This window comes from Bombina bombina, chromosome 6 (assembly GCF_027579735.1).
Source record: "Bombina bombina isolate aBomBom1 chromosome 6, aBomBom1.pri, whole genome shotgun sequence".
Classification (NCBI taxonomy): Eukaryota; Metazoa; Chordata; class Amphibia; order Anura; family Bombinatoridae; genus Bombina; species Bombina bombina.
In genome coordinates, this window is record NC_069504.1 from 980,499,529 (window position 1) to 980,524,306 (window position 24,778).

General features: G+C 38.6%; 1 protein-coding gene across 3 annotated transcripts in view; it reads right to left on the reverse strand.

Annotated features, from left to right (window-relative positions):
* RNF130 (ring finger protein 130) overlaps positions 1 to 24,778 on the reverse strand; it is a 625,517-nt gene that overhangs the window by 184,120 nt on the left and 416,619 nt on the right. For all 3 annotated transcript variants that reach the window (XM_053718646.1, XM_053718647.1, XM_053718645.1), the window contains exon 5: positions 3,825 to 3,907. In XM_053718646.1, the coding sequence (XP_053574621.1) occupies positions 3,825 to 3,907 (83 nt within the window). The remainder of the gene's footprint in view (positions 1 to 3,824; positions 3,908 to 24,778) is intronic.

Consider the following 24,778-nt stretch of genomic DNA (forward strand, 5'->3'; position numbering starts at 1 on the left):
GAGTGACGTAAGAATCGATCTGTGTCGGACTGAGTCCGGCGGATCGAAGCTTACGTCACTAAATTCTACTTTAGCCGGTCTCGAGCCTTTGATAACTAAGGCAATCAGCCTCGCCACAAATACGCTGCGGAATTCCAGCGTATTTGAGGTTGACAGCTTGATAACTACCCCCCATAGTCTATTTAAGATTAATACAACTGGATAACTCGAGTGATACTTCTCCTTTGTACTGAAGACGCCGATTATATTAAAAACACAAAAATATTTTTTTTCAAGACCGATTTCTGCAGCTTGCATGATGCTTGCATGAAAATGAGCATAACACTAATATAAAAGTGGTCCCCAGGTCTTCTACTCTAAACTGTAAAACGCATAGGGTGAGGATGGAGACCACTAGAGCTGATTGCAAACCTTAAAGGGACAGTCAACACTAAAATTGTTATAGTTTAAAAAGTTAGAAAACGCCTTTACTACCCATTCCCCAGTTTTGCACAAAAAACATTGTTATATTAATATACTTTATAACATTTAAACCTCTAAATTTCTGCCTGTTTATAAGCCCCTATAGACAGCCTCTTAATCACATGCTTTTTTATTTGCTGTTCACAACAGGATACTGCTAGTTCATGTGGGCCAAATAGATAACACTGTGCTCACGTCTGTGGGTTATGCACAACATAGCTAAAATGCAAGTCAATCGATAATAAATAAAACGTCATGTGATCAGGGGGCTGTCAAAAGAGGCTGAGATACAAGGTCATCACAGAGGTTAAAAGTATATTAATATAACCATGTTTGCTGTGCAAAATTGGGGAATGTGTATGTCATGCATGATACACTCATAAGGAGAAGATGATACCTGGACCAGCTACCCAGAAGAGGTGGTATTGTGGTCTCAGCATTGACAGGTTTAATCTGAACTGTTCTTTCTTTGTGTGGAATCTGTGTTCAGGAATGCTATGGTTTCAAGACCACCCCCCTCCCTTTCTCGTGTACCATGGTCTGCCTTGGAATTTGACTAGTCGTAAATTAACACAAGGGCAGTGGTCTTGACAAGACTAAGGAAAAACTTGGTTATAACTGAATGTTACAGAGACAGGAGGCAGAATTTGTCTGGGACCAGAAGAGCTAACACCTGAAGGAGGTTCTTAACATATCTAAAGGAACTTGGTAATAAGTTTAGATATTGTGTTATTTTATGACCCATTTTATTTTAAAGAACTATATCTTTACATATATCTTATTTTGCATGTTTTTATAATTTGGCACTGTGTAACCTGTATTGGTATTTTTGTTATTAAACATATAGAAAATCTAATTCTGTCATTGGACTCTAATATCTGAATTCACACTCTGAAGAGACATGGTTAAAAGGCACGTTACCTAATTGTTAATTGTGTGAGTTATTGGGTTTCCAAGGCACCCTTTATTCAAAGTTGTTGTTGGTGGTGGCAGCATTGATAACTGGGGTTGGTGTAGGCAGGATTTGGGGGCTAATTTGGTGTCCCTTTGGGTCCTTTGTAAAGTTAAAGGTTTAAGGGAAAACAAGTGGCTGCGTGCTATTAACCCCTTCATGCCCACACCCTCCCCATTGTGACGGTTGGGTGGAAAGGCTTAATTGTCACAGGGTAATAAAGGGATTATCTATTTTTTTTAAACAATAACATTTTATGAGTTGACTTTCCCTTTAACTGGGAGCACCTGTGCCTTTTGAATCATCAATTGTGTAAGACCCTCATTTGATATGAAACCTGAAATCTCTGGGGGAAAAAAGCATAGTGAATCACTATTCCACTCAAATGTATTCGTTTTTGCATTGTGAGATGGTTTTAAGTGTCTGTCATCAAACTCGGTAGGACCATTTAATCCCTAGACATCATTCCATATGTATCACTATTGTATCAAAAATAAGTCCAAGGAACTGAACATGATTTAATAACACTAGATAGCTTCTGGAAAGATTGATTTACCATCCAAAAAAGTCTGAAGCACCCTAACTACCTTGAATGTGTGATGAGCCTCCACCTCTGTAGCAGGTATACCAGTGCCCTCTGCTTCTCAAAATAAGTTAAAATACATATATAAAAAAAGGAAATTTAGCAAATACTAAGGTGTATTTAATTTGAAGAAGGGGCAAGTTGGCAGTATGGACTGGGAGACATAAGCTTGCTATAATTATTTGCACAAATGCTGTAGTGACTAATATAAAAGGCAGGTAATGTTGACAAATGCCCTCAATGAAATCTCCCTTAAAACCTAAAGTTTGCAACAGAGTAAAATAGTTATAAAATCATTGAGTAGACACTTTTCTATGCACAACATTTATCAACAATTTATCTGCATTTTAAGCATATGTACTCAATATGTAAATGGACAGCAGCATATATTTATGGAAAGAACTAGTTAAAATGATAAACAGAGAAAAGGGAACCATATATACAGTCCCATTACCTAAACAACTATCATAAGTAAAGGAAAATACAATCTGATCCCCAAGGTGTTATCCAGAGCAGAATATAACAATCTGCATAGGTACAGGGTACCACTGGCAGAAAGACAACCTGCAATCTGCAGATTCTACCATTATCTATAAATCTGTGGTGAAGCCAAACAGAGAATATTTTAAATTAAATAGTTTATGGCTATTTAAATCTTGGGATCATTAGCAAAGTCACAGTTGGGACCCCTGACATGAGCTTAACCCATGCTGTAGCAAGCACACTATACTGATAGCGTTTAAACCAATTGTCTCAAAGTACTGGCCCGGGGCGGGCCATATGCGGCCCTTAAAATAGTTTAATCTGGCCCTCTCTTGTTTATTAGGTTAATCATTATTTAAGCCCTATTCATTTTTGTAGGGTTCTAAGCGGTGTGACAAGTTGATGTTCTGCAGTCACTCACTAGATAAACATTAAGACAAGCATACAATGTCCATTGTAGACTCCAACCATGCATTGGTTGGATAAATGTCACTTTTTACCCAGTTATACAGTTTCAGAATGATCACTTCACTTGGCACTCACAAGATAAATATACACAACTGTGTATGTTTATTGTGGGCTACAACTCCCACCATGCACTACTACTTGGGTAAATGTCACCTCCAGTTGTTAGTATATCCAGTTCCAGAGCATTCACTCTGTTCAAGTGGCCCTATCGGAGAAGCACACTTGGCCATTGGCCCCCAGCTACAGTGAGCTTGATACCCCTGGTTAAAACACTATTGCTTTATCAGTGCAACATAAATATCAACTGGAGCAGTTCCAGCCCTTTTTATATTTACAGAAAATGAATTTACTCAAGCAGGGAGGTAAAGTATATATGCATTTATTGGGGTGTTCACGTCTTCAGATAACTGGGGAGGGATTTTTACCTATGTGATTGACCAGAGGCTATTTACCCACCAGCACTTCTATGAGAGCATGATGAGAGGAAGTGAGTATATATTGTCCAACTTATAATGAAATATAATATCTAGTTTTGGATTTCTTGTATTTTCTTACATTACATTTACCATCTGTATAATTTGACAACAGATCAATTTCTATTGTGGAAATGAATTATACTTATGTAATGACTGGCTAAATCTTTAAAGCTGTTTTATTGTGTAACTCATACATAATAAAATAAACATAATTATCACAAGATTATCAGCCTAAGAAAACAGCATCACATTTCTATATACAACTCTAGTTGCACCAACACTGATAATGATTTTTCTTGAATAAATGTAGCCAATGGGTAGACAGCCAGAGAAATGCAGTTATGCGGACCAATAGACTGCAGAACGAACATACCGCAGGATGAGCAGAGATATAACTTACTTGCAGGGAAGGACACGAACAATGTCATTCTGCTTGTAGCTCTCAATACACACAGCACAATGATCAAAGTCTGGGTCGGTTTCCTGAATAGAAAAAAGGAAGAAATAATACAATAAGTAGATTTCTAATTATATTGTTTTCAACATATATGTTCTGAAATAGAACTCTTTTTATTATTTAATAATGTAAATCATAAATGAAAAGATTATTTGGGAAAATGTGATACCAATTAAAGCACAAATTAATATATTTAATTAAAAATATAACATTCCAATATGCAGTCAATATTTGTTTTGCTTGCATTTGCTGTAAATTACCTCTAAACATTGTTCCACCTCAACAAGGGGCTTATGTTATGTTACATCTAATCGTAATTGGAGAACATAAATAAACATACTCACCAGGGTAATCTTTTGCAATTCAGTACTTAAAGGGATATGAAACCCTAACATTTTCTTGTGTGATTCGGACAGAGCATATCATTTTCAGAAAGTTTCCAATTTACTTCTATTATCAAATTTGCATTATTTCCATGATATTCTGTGTTGAGGAGATACCTAGGTAGGCATCTGAAGCACTAAATGGCAGGAAATAGTGCTGCCATCTAGTGCTCTTGTAAATAGATAACATTCTTACAAAACTGCTACCATATAGTGCTCCAGAAATGGGCAGGCTCCTAAGCATATGTCCCTGCTTTTCAACAAAAGATTACAGAACAAAGAAAAAACAGAATTTATGCTTACCTGATAAATTACTTTCTCCAACGGTGTGTCCGGTCCACGGCGTCATCCTTACTTGTGGGATATTCTCTTCCCCAACAGGAAATGGCAAAGAGCCCAGCAAAGCTGGTCACATGATCCCTCCTAGGCTCCGCCTACCCCAGTCATTCGACCGACGTAAAGGAGGAATATGCATAGGAGAAATCATATGATACCGTGGTGACTGTAGTTAGAGAAAATAATTCATCAGACCTGATTAAAAAAAACCAGGGCGGGCCGTGGACCGGACACACCGTTGGAGAAAGTAATTTATCAGGTAAGCATAAATTCTGTTTTCTCCAACATAGGTGTGTCCGGTCCACGGCGTCATCCTTACTTGTGGGAACCAATACCAAAGCTTTAGGACACGGATGAAGGGAGGGAGCAAATCAGGTCACCTAAATGGAAAGCACCACGGCTTGCAAAACCTTTCTCCCAAAAATAGCCTCCGAAGAAGCAAAAGTATCAAATTTGTAAAATTTGGCAAAAGTGTGCAGTGAAGACCAAGTCGCTGCCTTACATATCTGGTCAACAGAAGCCTCGTTCTTGAAGGCCCATGTGGAAGCCACAGCCCTAGTGGAGTGAGCTGTGATTCTTTCAGGAGGCTGCCGTCCGGCAGTCTCATAAGCCAATCGGATAATGCTTTTAAGCCAAAAGGAAAGAGAGGTAGAAGTCGCTTTTTGACCTCTCCTTTTACCAGAATAAACAACAAACAAGGAAGATGTTTGTCTGAAATCTTTGGTAGCCTCTAAATAGAATTTTAGAGCACGGACTATGTCCAAATTGTGTAACAAACGTTCCTTCTTTGAAACTGGATTCAGACACAAAGAAGGTACAACTATCTCCTGGTTAATATTTTTGTTGGAAACAACTTTCGGAAGAAAACCAGGCTTAGTACGCAAAACCACCTTATCTGCATGGAACACCAGATAGGGCGGAGAACACTGCAGAGCAGATAACTCTGAAACTCTTCTAGCAGAAGAAATTGCAACCAAAAACAAAACTTTCCAAGATAATAACTTAATATCTACGGAATGTAAGGGTTCAAACGGAACCCCTTGAAGAACTGAAAGAACTAGATTTAAACTCCAGGGAGGAGTCAAAGGTCTATAAACAGGCTTGATCCTAACCAGAGCCTGAACAAATGCTTGAACATCTGGCATAGCTGCCAGTCGTTTGTGTAGTAAGACAGATAAAGCAGAAATCTGTCCCTTAAGAGAACTTGCAGATAATCCTTTCTCCAAACCTTCTTGTAGAAAGGATAGAATCTTAGGAATCTTTATCTTGTCCATGGCAATCCTTTGGATTCACACCAACAGATATATTTTTTCCATATTTTTTGTGGTAAATTTTTCTAGTTACAGGCTTTCTAGCCTGAATCAGAGTATCTATTACAGAATCTGAAAACCCACGCTTTGATAAAATCAAGCGTTCAATCTCCAAGCCGTCAGCTGGAGGGAAACCAGATTCGGATGTTCGAATGGACCTTGAACAAGAAGGTCCTGTCTCAAAGGTAGCTTCCATGGTGGAGCCGATGACATATTCACCAGGTCTGCATACCAAGTCCTGCGTGGCCACGCAGGAGCTATCAAGATCACCGAAGCCCTCTCCTGATTGATCCTGGCTACCAGCCTGGGAATGAGAGGAAACGGTGGGAATACATAAGCTAGGTTGAAGGTCCAAGGTGCTACTAGTGCATCTACTAGAGTCGCCTTTGGATCCCTGGATCTGGACCCGTAGCAAGGAACCTTGAAGTTCTGACGAGACGCCATCAGATCCATGTCTGGAATGCCCCATAATTGAGTTATTTGGGCAAAGATTTCCGGATGGAGTTCCCACTCCCCCGGATGGAATGTCTGACGACTCAGAAAATCCGCTTCCCAATTTTCCACTCCTGGGATGTGGATTGCAGACAAGTGGCAGGAGTGATCCTCCGCCCATTGAATTATTTTGGTCACTTCTTCCATCGCCAGGGAACTCCTTGTTCCCCCCTGATGATTGATATATGCAACAGTCGTCATGTTGTCTGATTGAAACATTATGAATTTGGCCTTTGCTAGTTGAGGCCAAGCTTTGAGAGCATTGAATATCGCTCTCAGTTCCAGAATGTTTATCGGGAGAAGAGATTCTTCCCGAGACCATAGACCCTGAGCTTTCAGGGGTTCCCAGACCGCGCCCCAGCCCACCAGGCTGGCGTCGGTCGTGACAATGACCCACTCTGGTCTGCGGAAGCTCATTCCCTGTGACAGATTGTCCAGGGTCAGCCACCAACGGAGTGAATCTCTGGTCTTTTGATCTACTTGAATCGTCGGAGACAAGTCTGTATAATCCCCATTCCACTGTCTGAGCATGCACAGTTGTAATGGTCTTAGATGAATTCGTGCAAAAGGAACTATGTCCATTGCTGCAACCATCAATCCTATTACTTCCATGCACTGCGCTATGGAAGGACGAAGAACAGAATGAAGTACTTGACAAGAGCTTAGAATTTTTGATTTTCTGACCTCTGTCAGAAAAATCCTCATTTCTAAGGAATCTATTATTGTTCCCAAGAAGGGAACTCTTGTTGACGGGGACAGAGAACTTTTTCTTTGTTCACCTTCCATCCGTGAGATCTGAGAAAGGCTAGGACGATGTCCGTATGAGCCTTTGCTTTTAACAGAGACGACGCTTGAATCAGGATGTCGTCCAAGTAAGGTACTACTGCAATGCCCCTTGGTCTTAGAACCGCTAGAAGGGACCCTAGTACCTTTGTGAAAATCCTTGGAGCAGTGGCTAATCCGAATGGAAGTGCCACAAACTGGTAATGCTTGTCCAGAAAAGCGAACCTTAGGAACTGATGATGTTCCTTGTGGATAGGAATATGTAGGTACGCATCCTTTAAATCCACGGTAGTCATAAATTGATTTTCCTGGATAGTAGGTAGGATCGTTCGAATAGTTTCCATTTTGAACGATGGAACCCTGAGAAATTTGTTTAGGATCTTGAGATCCAAAATTGGTCTGAATGTTCCCTCTTTTTTGGGAACTATGAACAGGTTGGAATAAAAACCCATCCCTTGTTCTCTTATTGGAACTGGATGAATCACTCCCATTTTTAACAGGTCTTCTACACAATGTAAGAATGCCTGTCTTTTTATTTGGTTTGAAGATAATTGAGACCTGTGGAACCTTCCCCTTGGGGGTAGTTCCTTGAATTCCAGGAGATAACCTTGAGAAACTATTTCTAGCGCCCAAGGATCCTGAACATCTCTTGCCCAAGCCTGAGCAAAGAGAGAAAGTCTGCCCCCCACCAGATCCGGTCCCGGATCGGGGGCCATCCCTTCATGCTGTTTTGGTAGCAGTGGTAGGCTTCTTGGCCTGCTTACCCTTGTTCCAGCCTTGCATTGGTCTCCAGGCTGGTTTGGGTTGTGAAGTATTACCCTGTTGCTTAGAGGATGTAGAATTAGAGGCTGGTCCGTTTCTGCGAAAGGGACGAAAAATTAGGCTTATTTTTAGCCTTAAAAGACCTATCCTGTGGGAGGGCGTGGCCCTTTCCCCCAGTGATGTCTGAAATAATCTCTTTCAAATCAGGTCCAAATAATGTTTTACCCTTGAAAGGAATGTTAAGCAATTTTGTCTTGGAAGACACATCCGCTGACCAAGACTTTAGCCAAAGCGCTCTGCGTGCCACGATAGCAAACCCTGAATTTTTCGCCGCTAATCTAGCTAATTGCAAAGCGGCATCTAAAATAAAAGAGTTAGCCAATTTAAGTGCTTGAACTCTGTCCATAACCTCCTCATACGAAGATTCTTTATTGAGCGACTTTTCTAGTTCCTCGAACCAGAAACACGCTGCCGTAGTGACAGGAACAATGCATGAAATTGGTTGTAGAAGGTAACCTTGCTGAACAAAAATCTTTTTAAGCAAACCCTCTAATTTTTTTATCCATAGGATCTTTGAAAGCACAACTATCTTCGATAGGAATAGTAGTGCGTTTGTTTAGAGTAGAAACCGCCCCCTCGACCTTGGGGACTGTCTGCCATAAGTCCTTTCTGGGGTCGACTATAGGAAATAATTTCTTAAATATAGGGGGGGGGAACAAAAGGTATGCCAGGCCTTTCCCACTCCTTATTTACTATGTCCGCCACCCGCTTGGGTATAGGAAAAGCGTCGGGGGGCACCGGAACCTCTAGGAACTTGTCCATCTTACATAACTTCTCTGGAATGACCAAATTGTCACAATCATCCAGAGTAGATAATACCTCCTTAAGCAGTGCGCGGAGATGTTCTAATTTAAATTTAAATGTCACAACATCAGGTTCAGCTTGATGAGAAATCTTTCCTGAATCTGAAATTTCTCCCTCAGACAAAACCTCCCTCATGGCCCCTTCAGATTGGTGTGAGGGTATGACAGTACAATTATCATCAGCGTCCTCTTGCTCTTCAGTGTTTAAAACAGAGCAATCGCGCTTTCTCTGATAAGTAGGCATTTTGGATAAAATATTTGCTATAGAGTTATCCATTACAGCCGTTAATTGTTGCATGGTAATAAGAATTGGCGCACTAGATGTACTAGGGGCCTCCTGTGTGGGCAAAACTGGTGTAGACACAGAAGGGGATGATGTAGTATCATGTTTACTCCCCTCATTTGAGGAATCATCTTGGGCAATATCATTATCTGTGGCATTACTGTCCTTACTTTGTTTGGACACTATGGCACAATTATCACATAAATTTAAATGGGGAGACACCTTAGCTTTCATACATATAGAACATAGCTTATCTGATGGTACAGACATGTTAAACAGGCTTAAACTTGTCAACAAAGCACAAAAAACGTTTTAAAATAAAACCGTTACTGTCACTTTAAATTTCAAACTGAAAACACTTTATTACTGAATATGTGAAAAAGTATGAAGGAATTGTTCAAAATTCACCAAAATTTCACCACAGTGTCTTAAAGCATTAAAAGTATTGCACACCAAATTTCAGAGCTTTAACCCTTAAATTAACGGAACCGGAGCCGTTTTTACATTTAACCCCTATACAGTCCCAGCTATATGCTTTGCTGAGACCCAACCAAGCCCAGAGGGGAATACGATACCAAATGATGCCTTCTATAAGCTTTTTCAGTGATTCTTAGCTCCTCACACATGCATCTGCATGCCTTGCTCTCCAAAAACAACTGCGCATTAGTGGCGCGAAAATGAGGCTCTGTCTATAACTAGAAAAGGCCCCCATCTGAAAAAGGTGTCCAACACAGTGCCTGCCGTTTTTCTAAACAATCCCCAAGATTATAATAACCATTAATATTTAGAATCTGCATAATATGCCTAGTAAAGCAATCGTTTTAGCCCAGAAAAATGTCTACCAGTTTTTTAAGCCCTTTTGAAGCCCTTTATTCTTTTATTTAACTAAGAAAATGGCTTACCGGTCCCCATGAGGGGAAATGACAGCCTTCCAGCATTACATGGTCTTGTTAGAAATATGGCCAGTCATACCTTAAGCAGAAAAGTCTGCTAACTGTTTCCCCCAACTGAAGTTACTTCATCTCAACAGTCCTGTGTGGAAACAGCAATCGATTTAGTAACTTCTGCTAAAATCATCTTCCTCTTACAAACAGAAATCTTCATCTTTTTTCTGTTTCAGAGTAAATAGTACATACCAGCACTATTTTAAAATAACAAACACTTGATAGAAGAATAAAAACTACATTTAAACACCAAAAAACTCTTAACCATCTCCGTGGAGATGTTGCCTGTGCAACGGCAAAGAGAATGACTGGGGTGGGCGGAGCCTAGGAGGGATCATGTGACCAGCTTTGCTGGGACTCTTTGCCATTTCCTGTTGGGGAAGAGAATATCCCACAAGTAAGGATGACGCCGTGGACCAGACACACCTATGTTGGAGAAAATGATAATAGAAGTAAATTAAAAAGTTGCTTAAAATCGCATGCTCTATCTGAATCATAAAAATAAATATTTTGGGTTTCATATCCCTTCAATTTCTGATATATACTATGCATATATATAAAAAACTGCACAAAAACAAACAATATAAATGTATGTAAAAACCCATTGATAACAGAAGCATAAAATCCAGCACATAGCCATGAAATCTTCATAGACAAACATTGTCAGTACAATGGGTCGTACTAAAGAGCTCAGTGACTTTAAATATGGCATTGTCATAGGATGGTGTCGTATTTAACATCTAAATTGTACACCTTAAAGGGACACTGAACCCAACAAAAATATTTCGTGATTCAGATAGAGCATGCAATTTTAAGCAACTTTCTAATTTACTCCTATTATCAATTTATCTTTGTTCTCTTGCTTTCTTTATTTAAAAAATAAGGCATCTAAGCTATTTTTGGTTCAGAACCATGGAAAGCACTTGTTTATTGGTGGGTGAATTTATCCACCAATCAGCAAGAACAACCCAGGTTGCTCACCAAAAATGGGCCGGCATTTAAACTTACATTCTTGCATTTCAAATAAAGATACCAAGAGAATGAAGACAATTTGATAATAGAAGTAATTTTGAAAGTTGTTTAAAACTGCATGTTCTATCTGAATCACAAAATAAAAAATTTGGGTTCAGTGTCCCTTTAAACTTCAAAATTCAAAGTGGCAACTCACACGTAATAAAACACTATCATGAGTGCTAAAAAAAGCAGCTTGGATCCTCAGAGTCGTCCGGCAGACTCCCTGCGGCAGATCCCAAGCTCTCGTCACAGTCGTGCTCATATAAGCATGTAAGTTGGTAGAAGACACAACAGGAGCATATATGTTTATTTCACAATAAAAACATTTATTATCCTGTACTTGTTGCATGAACCTGAATACCGGACATGTTTGGAAACTGGTAGTGAGAGCCTGAAGAAAGAGTGCTGAGCACAGAGAAACGCGTCGCTTTCTTTTAATAAATGCTTTTATTGTGAAATCAACATATGCTCCTCTTTTCTCTGGAGTGTTGCCAGTGCCAGGAAAACACTACCTACTGGAATGTATAGTGCCTACTGTTAAATTTGGCAGAAGAGGGCTTTGTGGCAACAGTTTGGGGAAGGCCCTTTCCAGTTCCACCATGATTGTGCCTCTGTGTACAAAGCAAAATCCATGAAGGCATAGTTTGACAAGTTTGGTGTGGACCTGAACTCAACCCCATTTAACCCCTTTGCAGTGAATTGGAATGCCGATTATGAGCCAGACCTTCTCATCAACATCAGTGCTTGGCCTCACAAATGCTCTTTTGGTTGAATGGGCACAAATTCCCACAGACACACTCCAACATTTTATGGAAAGCCGCAAAGGGGTGCCCATGGTTTTGGAGTGGATATGGGAAGTTCAAGAAGCTCATATAGGTATGATTGCTAGATGTCCAAAGAGTTATATATAACTTTAAATTACCATTAAATGAATTATTGCATTATTAATAAGAAAGAAAAATGTATGATTAAACATTTACGAAGAAAACATATGCCTTCATCTTTTTAATAATAATTACAGTAAAATAATAAAAAAAACAATCACTTGATTTGCTGAGTGCAACTAATATGTAATTCACTTTTACAAAATGAACTGTCCGACAACAGCAGAAAGGCTTCTTTATGGAACAATTCACTAGAGCATTTATAAGCATTTGTTCACTGTGCTGGCGCGTTTGAGTTTTAATTGAACATAATATAAACAAGAAATATTTGCATGCATTCCCATGCCTGTTTAACTTCTTGGCTGGAATATATTTTTCTTTAAAATGCATTGCAGATGTCCATGGTATTAAAGATATTAGTACATCAACCATTTACATACAAGCCAAGTCATGGATGTCATTACTAAGTTAACTTGACAGAAAAAGCAATATTTTTCAGATTAATTTTCACATTTAATTTTTAAATATAGAGCCTCAAGCTACACTGTACATCCCTTATCTTAGGAGAGGCTATGGACAATTTTGGTGGGGAAAAAACCTTGACAAATCAACTAGCTAATCTCTAGCGACTATGACATTTCTCTTAAATCAAAGTGCACTCATTTTTTTATATCATTCAAATGAAAGAGTGGCATTTAAAGGGACATGAAACCCAACATTTTTTTGATTATTCAGATAGAGAATACAATTTAAAAAAACGTTTTCATGTTACTTCTATAGTTAAATTTGCTTCATTCTTTGTTGAAGAGCTCCCTAGGTAGGTTGCGTGCACATGCCTGAAGACATGACAGGAAATAGTGCTGCCATCTAGTGCTCTTGTTAATGTATGCCATTGTTGCAAAACTCCTGCATTATAGTGCTGCAGACACGTGCACACTCCTGAACTTATATCCCTGATTTTCAACAAAAGATAACAAGAAAACAGAAAATTTGATAAAATAAGTAAATTGGAAAGTTGCTTAAAATTGTGTGTTCTGTCTGAATCACGGAATTTTTTTTTTGCGCGTTTTATGTCCCTTTAAACATGGTGAACTGTTTTGTCATTTGTGTATTAGTTAGGTACAAATGCCTATGGTCAGCCTAATGAGTGTCAACCAATGAGCCCTACTAGAAAGTAAAGAGCTGAAACAGATGTATTAGTTTCAAGATTAAAGGGACATAATTGCTTGTATATAACTAAATGTTTAACCCCTGCATAGGTATAGATAAACTCTGCTCCGGAGCAGAATTGCACTACTGGGACCAAGGTGAATACATTTGTTAAGCCAATGACTAATGCTACACATGTGTATACATACTGTATATAGTTACCCATCACAAGATTGCTTCCAGAAGAGCATTGCTATTTCTGACAATAGGTACATATGCTTTTCAAGAAAGGATACCAAGAGAACAAAGTAAATTTGATAATGGAAGTAAACTGAAAAGTTGCATTCTCTACTGAACGTGAAGGTTTAATTATTACTTTCATGATTCTTTTTATTTAAACAATTTTTATGTTCCATTTTTTCATGTTTAAATTGTGCCCTTTTATATGAATGACTGGGTAAAACAAATATTTCACTGTACTTTTATGGCAATTAACCCCTTAATGACAACAGTACTTTTCCATTTTCTGTCCGTTTGGGACAAAGGCTATTTTTACATTTCTGCAGTGTTTGTGTTTAGCTGTAATTTTCCTCTTACTCATTTACTTTACCCACACATATTATATACCGTTTTTCTCGCCATTATATGGAGTTTCTAAAAGATACCATTATTTTCATCATATCTTATAATTTACTATAAAAAAATATAAAATATGGAGGAAAAAATGAAGAAAAAAAAAAAACACTTTTTCTAACTTTTAGCCCCAAAATCTGTTACACATCTGCAACCACCAAAAAACACCCATGCTAAATAGTTTCTAAATTTTGTCCTGAGTTTAGAAATACCCAATGTTTACATGTTCTTTGGTTTTTTTTTTGCAAGTTATAGGGCCATAAATACAAGTAGCACTTTGCTATTTCCAAACCACTTTTTTTCAAAATTAGCGCTAGTTACATTGGGACACTGATATCTTTCAGGAATCCCTGAATATCCCTTGACAAGTATATATATTTTTTTTTAGAAGACATCCCAAAGTATTGATCTAGGCCCATTTTGGTATATTTCATGCCACCATTTCACCGCCAAATGCGATCAAATACAAAAAATCGTTCACTTTTTCACAATTTTTTTCACAAACTTTCGGTTTCTCACTGAAATTATTTACAAACAGCTTGTGCAATTATGGCATAAATGGTTGTAAATGCTTCTCTGGGATCCCCTTTGTTCAGAAATAGCAGACATATACGGCTTTGGCGTTGCTTTTTGGTAATTAGAAGGCCACTAAATGCCACTGCGCACATACGTGTATTATGCCCAGCAGTGAAGGGGTTAATTAGGGAGCATGTAGGGAGTTTTTTGGGGTAATTTTAGCTGTAGTGTAGTAAACAACCAAAAGTATTGATCTAGGCCCATTTTGGTATATTTCATGCAACCATTTCACCACCAAATACGTTCAAATAAAAAAAAACTTTACATGTGTCACAATTTTAGGTTTCTTACTGAAATCATTTAGAAACAGCTTGTGCAATTATGGCACAAATGGTTGTAAATGCTTCTCTGGGATCCCCTTTGTTCAGAAATAGCAGACATATATGGCTTTGGCGTTGCTTTTTGGTATTTAGAAGGCTGCTAAATTCCACTGCGCACCACACATGTATTATGTCCAGCAGTGCAGGGGTTAATTAGGGAACTTGTAGGGTTAATTTTAGCTTTAGTGTAGTGTAGTAGACAACCAAAAGTATTGATCTAGGCCCATTTTGGTATATTTCATGCCACCATTTCACCGCCAAATGCGATAAAAAAAAAAAAAATGTTTCCTTTTTCACAAACTTTAGGTTTCTCACTAAAATTATTTACAAACAGCTTGTGCAATTATGGCACAAATGGTTGTAAATGCTTCTCTGGGATCCCCTTTGTTCAGAAATAGCAGACTTATATGGCTTTGGCGTTGCTTTTTGATAATTAGAAGGCCGCTAAATGCCGCTGCGCATCACATGTGTATTATGGCTAGCAGTAAAAGGGTTAATTAGGTAGCTTGTAGGGAGTTTGCAGGGTTAATTTTAGCTTTAGTGTAGAGATCAGCCTCCCACCTGAAACATCAGACCCCCTGATCCCTCCCAAAAAGCTCTCTTCCCTCCCCCACCCCACAATTGTTCCCGCCATCTTAAGTACTGGCAGAAAGTCTGCCAGTACTAAAATTAAAGGTATATTTGTTTTTTTTGGTTGTTTTTTTTAAAGCATATTTACATATGCTGCTTTGTAGAATCCCCCCTTAGCCCCCAATCTCACGGATCCCCCATCAAACAGTACTCTAACCCTCCCCCTCTAGCCTAATGGGCGCATTCTTGGGTACTGGCAGCTGTCTGCCAGTACCCAGTTTAGTAAAAGAAAAATAGGCTTAATTTTTTTGCCCTTTTCTTTAGTGAAGCTATCCCTCCCTCCCAGAACCCTTCGATTGCTTTAGAAATTAAAATTCCCCCCCTTTTCTCCCAATTTTGTATTCAATTTTTCTGTAGTGTAGCGGTTCCCACCGCTCCCACCCCGTACACGCGCCCGCCCCCCTGTGCACGCGCGCACTTCTGTGCACGCCCCCGTGCACTCCCGTCTCCGATCCTGCCACCTCCACATGATCATAAGCCCATTGCAGGCCGCCCACCCGCCTCCCTGCTTTGCTCCCACCCACCAACGACGCTTCGGTGTAGAGAGGGCCACAGAGTGGCTCTCTCTGCATCGGCGGCTTGTAAAGGGGTATTGCAGGATGCTTCCATATCGAGGCATCACTGCAATACCCTCAGAGCTGCTGGAAGCGATTGCTTGTTAATGCATGACGTACCTGGTACGTCAGTTGTCATTAAAGTGAAGGTAAAGTTTTGTTATCCACCTATCGTATTTATGATCCTGTTACAAACTTAAATCCAGTCGCTAGGTTTGTTTTTAATAAATAATGATTTATTTAGGTATTTTTCTAACTATATTTGTCTTACTGTTCCCTGCATATTCTCCTCCCATCCACCATTTCCTGGTTTATCATACTGTGACGTATAGAGCGGTCCCACCCGCTCTATACGTGTCTACTAAGCTCGTGCACATCGAGCATGGGATAACCACGCATGCGCATAATTTTTTCACAGCGATCTTTGCGCATGCGTTAATCGCGTTTTTTGCCGTCTGAGAGCCTATACTATGCCCACAAAATACAGTTTATACTCTGCATGCGCGAAACGTGGATGCGCGCGCTTGGCAAATGCGAAGTTGAAGATCTTACGCATGCGCATCTACAGCCATCCGATAATGACGTAAATTGACGGCCGCCTAACGGCCAGAGAATCAATTGGATGGCTGAGCAACGTGATCGTTGTTTATAAAAAAAAAATATTTCACGGGTTGAATTTCGGATAGCCGAATACATAACAATAATATAAGATATCGCAGGTAATATAAAGATTGTGAAATATCGATGAATGAAAGTTATATTTATTTTGCTTGATATATGTAATTATTTATAATAAAGCGTTTCACTTTACCTTCACTTTAAGGGGTTAAGGGGTTAGCTCTAACTTTTGCTTATTCCTTATACCAATTTATTTCCCAAAACCTACTAATGTATATGATTGCACTAAAGAGAAGAGAGTGTGTGCAGTGTACTCCACAGAACACTTGCTAGCCAGATAGCATATGAATTAGCTGGGCATTGTAATACTTTGCAATATTATAACAGTTTCAGTTATTTATATATATTACTGAAGCTATCCAAAGACCAAATTAATTGCATATTTAACATACATTGAATTAAAGGGATAGAAAGGTCAAAAATTAAATGTGCACAGGTGCATTTCGATTTGAAATAGAAGCAGTTTTGCGATATACTTCCAATAAAAGTTAATACTGTTTTTCAGCGGCATATGCACATATGCTACTAGGGCCCATGCTCCAGTATTCAAAGAGCACACCTTCTAAGAGGGTCAGCAGTAGCTTGTATTACTCAAAAAAAAGTCTTCAGAAGCAATACACATCTCATGCAGCACTCTGAGAAGGTGTGGTGTTTGAATAGTGGTGAACGGGCCCTCACAGGATATGTGAGTATGCCGCTGAAAAACAGAAATAACTTTTATTAGGAGCATTTTTGCTAATGGAAGTATATTGCAAAAATGCCTATATTTCAAACTGAAATGCACCCATACAAATTTAATTTTTGACCTTTCTATCCTTTTAATACAATTTATATGCAATTAATTTGGTCTTTGGATAGCTTCAGTAATATATATATTTAAAAACAAACAAACAGAAAATGTAATTTCAATTTGAAGCCCACCTATGCACATTTCAATTTTGACTTTTCTATCCCTTTAATGATCATTTGTGCAACAAACATTAAAAAAAATGTGACTTTAGCTTAATATAGGCATATGCACCCATTAAAGGGATATGAAACAGTACTCCTTTAGTATTGAAACATATATATGTTAAAAGTAAACATAACAAGAAACGCTTGTTTTCTTGCAAAATCAGCATTTATTACTAAGGGAGTAGAAAAGCTGAATACGTAGATTGCTTTCTGCCTCTTATGATCATTGGCAGAACCTGACTTCCTGTCTCTGTAGCTTTCATTGACTTGTAAACCAGCTCATGTTACTCTAAAAGATTTATGACATCAAGCTATATATGCCTTCCTGTAGAGACCCCAGCCCACTTGTAGAGCAGTGAAAGGAAGTAATGGACATAGCACATATGAAATAAAAAAATAGAAGAAATAAAAAAACGAAATTTAAAATGATGATTAATATACATTGCAATGATTTCTATTAAAGGGATAGGAAAGTCAAAATTAAACTTGCATGATTCAGATAGAGTGTGTCATTTTTAAGACACTTAAATTCACTTCTATTTTCAAATGTGCTCCGCTCTCTTGGTATCACTTAAAAAGAATATGCACATATCCTACACTAGTGGAAGCTAGCTGCTGACTGGTGCCTGCACACATTTGTCTTGTGTGATTGGCTAGCTAGATGGGTTCTAGCTGCCAGTAGTGCAATGCTGTTCCATAAGAACAGGATAACAAGAGAATAAAGGAAATTTGATGATAGAAGTAAAATCTTATAGTCTATCAAAATCATGAAAGAAAAAAATGGGGGTTCCTGTCTATTTAAAGGACCAGTCAATACTGCAGGATTTCAACCTAAATGTGGTATTATGTAAAAACAAACATTTTGATTTGCACCTGGTAAAAATCCACTGTATATTCTTTGCAAACGTTCATTTTAAAGTGTTTCCAGCTTTCCTCGCCCCCATGTCACATGTGTGCCATTTTCCAATGAAAAATGCATATATGTATATGGTTTTTCATGTCCTGCGCATTGCCTTGGTGATGCAAAAGTATGATTTTATGTCTGTCAAATTCTGTGATCTTTGGCATTTTAAATTGGAATGATGTGATTGAAGGTTGGTCTTATTAGCACGCTTCCAATGTATTAAACTCATACCACATGTATATGTAATGCTTAAGCATGTCTTGCACAAACCTGGTGTAATAGACCTTTCTCACAGCAGTCATTCTGACATGAAATAGTAGGTTAAATACAGGTGCTAGCAATGACATTAAATAGGGTTCCATTCCATTTAAGCTTACGAGAGCCAGGTTCCTGCTATTGCTCAAGTGTAAGGGGAGGTCACACTAAATACTTGCAACTTTAGCCTATAGAAGCTGTTTTTTCAGATTTTTTTTCTGTTTTTTAATACTGCATACAAATATCCTGTATTTTCTGACTGTATTCTAATAAAAAAACGAGTAAACTAATTATATATAGTCATTATACCATTTCTAAAACAACAAATCTTACTTTTGCACAGTTCTGTACTATATATATATATATATATATATATATATATATATATATATATATACACACACACAGGTGGCCCTCGGTTTACAACGGATCAATGTACACAGTTTCAGAATAACAACCTTTTTTTCAGTCAATAGTGACTGCTATTGAAAAGCATTGAGAAGCAGTGCATTGATTAAAATAGCCAGTAGGTGGAGCTGATCGCTTGTGTTGCAGCAAAGATATGCAAGCCAAGCAAGCTGAAATTAATCAATTTAACCAGACCTGAGATATCGAGCAGATTTCAAAGGAACAAGATCTTCCCGTCTATAAATCAGTCCATATTGGAATGCATAGAAAGAACTGTTTTCAGAAAAATGCACAATTTTGTGAGGGGCGTTTAACCTAACCCCCTCACTTCCCATTGACTTACATTATAAACTGGGTTTCAATTTACAACGGTTTCGATTTACAACCATTCCTTCTGGAACCTAACCCCGGCGTAAACTAGGATATCTTAAGACATGTTTTAATGACATTTGTGTTACTGGGTGACCAAATATGACAAACATCTCATGTTTAGTATCAAAATAATCCTCATGGGGGGGCGGAGACGGTCGCAGCTTAGATGGCCGGTAGGGCTGCAACAACTAATCGGTAAGTTTGATCATAAAAATAGTTGTCAACAAATCTCATTATCAATTAGGTGGTCAGCGAATAGTTGGTCAGTTGCACAGCACCAGCTGTTTAATCTGATGATCTACTGCAACTAAGATTGTGCAAACAAAATTGAATTTATTTATTTTTTTAATCTTTTTTCTATCCGATTAATCGGACAATAATCATCCGATTAATCGGATAGAAAAAAAAATAATAAATAAAAATGTTTGCACAATACCATGTGCAGGAGTTCATCGAATTGAAGCAGCTGGTGCTGTGCAATTAACCAACTAATCGCTGACCACCTAATAGATAATGAGATTCTTTGACAACTATTTTTATGATCAATCTTACCGATTAGTTGTTGCAGCCCTAAATTGGCCGCATAACCTTACAGCTCTGTGTCAATGGTGGACAGAAAGGGGCTCTGGCGCACTAAATCCTCCATTCTAGCCAGAAAAGCCTGCATAATTGGTGATCAGAACTCTTGCTGTACATCACAGCGCTATTTGTGCAACAGAAAGTGACCCGTCTTATCTGGTAAAGATTGCGATCCCCAGGCAGCCGCCATTTCAAGCAGATGAGCATACTGAGAGGTGCTTGAGCGGCCCTTATACAGCCATCTTACATTAAGAAACAGTTTCCTACAGTGGCTTTTACGTGGAGTGCATATCTGAAAAGGTGGCACTCTTGGGAAGAGTCTGTACCAACACTAATCCACGTGGCTGGGCCTACTTAAACAAACTGAAGCCAACATTCTATACTACAAACCTACACCTTGGTGGAAGATATTTCTTATATCTGTTGGGCGAATATGGAATTGCTTTTAACTTTTATTATTGTAACATTCCAATCACTTGTCTCCCCTTCTACCCTGTCTCAAACTACAACCCCCCCCCCCTTACTATATAACCAGGATTTTTCACCTTACCATTCTCTTTCTTACAGCTGCACCTCTAACTACACAACTTACCCTGCTCTGCAAACCATTTGAAAAGCTGCACCTTTAACTACACAACTTACCCTGCTCTGCAAACACTAGTCCACCACCCTCCCTGGTGTTAACCTTAATATATACACAACTCGTAACAGCAATTAGGTGCAGCTGCCACTAATAATCCAGTATAGAAACACTACTTTATTCTCACAGCCTCTGTACTGACACTTAACCACATTCTGTTACTCTTTTCCAATCCTCATTTGCCCACTCACCACACATTTTTTCTTATTGTTTGCTTACATCACTACTCACTACCCTGCCTTATATCAGACATATTTCCCTTCTCCTTTACTTCTGTGTCCATTCCCTCTCCTTTAGATTGTAAGCTTGAGAGCCTCTCTACCTGTAGGCCACTTTGTATTTAAAGTGAACTACTACTGATTGTGCTCAAGGGCAGGGCCTTCCTCTCCTTTTGTATAACTCAATTATTGCACCTACAACTGTAATGTACCCCAATCCAGTACTTGTTTGTTTGTGTATGTAATGCATCCGTGTAATGTTTTATTATTACTTGTATAGCGCTGCGTAATCTGCTGGCGCTTTATAAATACATGAAAATAATAATAAAATAAAAAAAGATCCGGCCGTTCCTCCTGTGGATCCCTATACCAAGCTCAGAGCAAGCAAGAATGACAGTAGCCGCTCAAAGATTAGAAGCAGCACTCGGCTTTCTAATAGAGGCACATTTTATACAATTAACTAAGCACCTCCAACTGTGTTTTGCAACAAGTATAACTGTGCTAGATCTCCAAGACGGCAATCCACCCTCTATAGTACCGAATATAGCTTTATGCGAAGAGCGCATAATATCCGCTGAAGAGACAGAAATCAGAGGTGAGGAAGCTAGTAAAAGAGGAGAGGAACAAATTAAGCTCTGTACTAAATCAGCTGTGAGGGAGATGCCTGGAGGGTCAGAGTTACAACGAGACGGGAAAACTTCCAGGAGCTACACTGATATCTCAGTGATGTCTCAAGAGATCAAGAAATTGCAGTTTGCTGTTGACACTATGAGAAGGCATTCTGTAGATAGTATCTAGTCTGGGCCAAATAAGTTTGGGAAGCCCAAGCCGGTTCAATTACCTACAGCAGAGAGACACAGACTTCTAAAACGCGGAGTGGGCTAAACCTAGTGAATTTGAAAAGGAGCCTAGCCTAGTAGAATTTGGGTTCTAACCTCCAGATCTCAATGCAGTCCTCTGGAATTTTTCTGAGTAGACACTCTGGAGCACAGGAGTGGGGTAGGATACCCTACCCCACCTGAAAGTAACTATATCACCCCTTTCATAAAGTAATTTACACAGTTTGTTTTGCAACTACTCTATAACACCCAGAACTATTAATGAAGACAGCAATGTCAGAAGTTTTAGATCTCTAAATTTATATGAGACAGTTGCCTTGTTTACAGTTAGTTATCTTAAATTGACAGCGTATATTATGCAGTCTAAATGTTTATATTGTAAATATGTCACCCCCTATAAGGGTTGGATGCAGGCGTGACATTAGCTAAATCAATTCACTGTTTATTTTACTTGGTTTAAAGGGATAGCAAACCCCAAAATGTTCTTTTATGATTCAGATAGAACATACAATTGTAAACAACTTTCCATTTTAATTCTATTATCAAATGCTCTTTATTCTCTTGTTATCCGATGCTGAAGGGACAGCATTGCACTACTGACAGGAAGCTAAAAAAATCTATTTAGCCAATCACAAGAGACAAATGTGTGCAGGCACCAATTAGCAGCAGCTCCCACTAGTGTATGATATGTGCGTATTCTAAGAGAATGAAGCACATTTGAAAATAGAAGTGAATTTAAAAGTGTCTTTAAATGACCTGCTCTATCTGAATCATGCAAGTTTAATTTGGACTTTCCTATCCCTTTAAGGCTACATATGTTTTAAGTTCTGCATGTTATGTTCTTCTTTGGAGCCTGGTAATATTTAAAGCTAAATGTTAGACTCATAACCTCAATGCTACCTTTGTTAAAAGGTAGTTAAGTCTCCAACTCTTGCCATCTATAACATATATAGTAGCTTGAAGATAGAGCCATACGTTTATCTATTGATATTAACACACCCACAGCTACTTTTGTCATCTCTGATTGTATGGATAAAGAATGTTAGACCCATAATCAAATTAATGTCATCTCCATCATGCGATAAGTCTACCACTTTTACCAGATATAATGTATGTAGTAACATCCAGATACAGACATATGTATAGCAGTCAATTTCAATGTAGCTATGCTGTTTTTACTCGTCCAATAAAATATTAGTTTGGTTAAATGCTCTTTTCAATACGAGGCTGAAAATGAGACTGTATGAAAACAATACGTTGACAATCCTATGTAATACTCGTAGCTCTTACTTCATACAGCTACTATGTATATCATATTTTTGCCAAATGAGCTCATTTGGAACAATTTTGGCTATGATGTAAGCTACATGTTTGCTTACCAAATAGTGTCCATGTTCATTAGAACAAGAGAGAAACAACCCTTTTACCACTATAGTTAACACTAAACGAAGCCTTTGTATAACCACCCTAGTATCTTTAGCTACAGATATAAACTATTATTTATTTTTATTTATCACTTTCCTGCCTACGTTAACAAGGTTTTCTTAAACTTTCTTCTAGTGTACACAAATAAGCCCAAGGATGATAATATCACCTTAATATACTCATCTCTTAATATGTCAACATGTAGACAAAATACTCTCTAAAGCAGTTGAGTACCATATGTCTTGTATCAATTTACACCTCTAGTTGTGTGTCAACCCTATGGAACCCTATGGAATCTAGTAGGTTATCCTACCTCTTGGTTATAGACACTTATTTACTTATAACGTCTACCTGCCGGTGGGTATAGGGCCTTTTGTGTTTTACTCTGAGCTAACATAGGCCTAGATTTGGAGTTTGGCGGTAGCCGTGAAAACCAGCGTTAGAGGCTCCTAAGGCTGGTTTTAGGCTACCTCCGGTATTTGGAGTCAGTCAAAAAAGGGTCTAACGCTCACTTTTCAGCCGCGACTTTTCCATACCGCAGATCCCCTTACGTCAATTGCGTATCCTATCTTTTCAATGGGATTTTTCTAACTCCGGTATTTAGAGTCGTGTCTGAAGTGAGCGTTAGAATTCTAATGACAAAACTCCAGCCACAGAGAAAAGCCAGGAGTTAAGAGCTTTCTGGGCTAACGCCGGTTCATAAAGCTCTTAACTACTGTGCTCTAAAGTACACTAACACCCATAAACTACCTATGTACCCCTAAACCGAGGTCCCCCCACATCGCCGCCACTCTATTAAATTTTTTTAACCCCTAATCTGCCGACCGCCACCTACGTTTTCCTTATGTACCCCTAATCTGCTGCCCCTAACACTGCCGACCCCTATATTATATTTATTAACCCCTAACCTGCCCCCCACAACGTCGCAGCCAGCTACCTACAATAATTAACCCCTAATCTGCCGACCGCAAAGCGCCGCTACTTAATTTATCGTTATGTACCCCTAATCTGCTGCCCCTAACACCGCCGACCCCTATATTATATTTATTAACCCCTAATCTGCCCCCCTCAACGTCGCCTCCACCTGCCTACACTTATTAACCCCAATCTGCCGAGCGGACCGCACCGCTACTATAATAAAGTTATTAACCCCTAATCCGCCTCACTAACCCTATAATAAATAGTATTAACCCATAATCTGCCCTCCCTAACATCGCCAACACCTAACTTCAATTATTAACCCCTAATCTGCCGACCGGAGCTCACCGCTATTCTAATAAATGTATTAACCCCTAAAGCTAAGTCTAACCCTAACACTAACACCCCCCTAACTTAAATATAATTTTAATCTAACGAAATTAATTAACTCTTATTAAATAAATTATTCCTATTTAAAGCTAAATACTTACCTGTAAAATAAATCCTAATATAGCTACAATATAAATTATAATTATATTATAGCTATTTTAGGATTAATATTTATTTTGCAGGTAACTTTGTATTTATTTTAACCAGGTACAATAGCTATTAAATAGTTAAGAACTATTTAATAGCTAAAATAGTTAAAATAATTACAAAATTACCTGTAAAATAAATCCTAACCTAAGTTACAATTAACTTATATTTAAGTTAGGGGGGTGTTAGTGTTAGGGTTAGACTTAGCTTTAGGGGTTAATACATTTATTAGAATAGCGGTGAGCTCCGGTCGG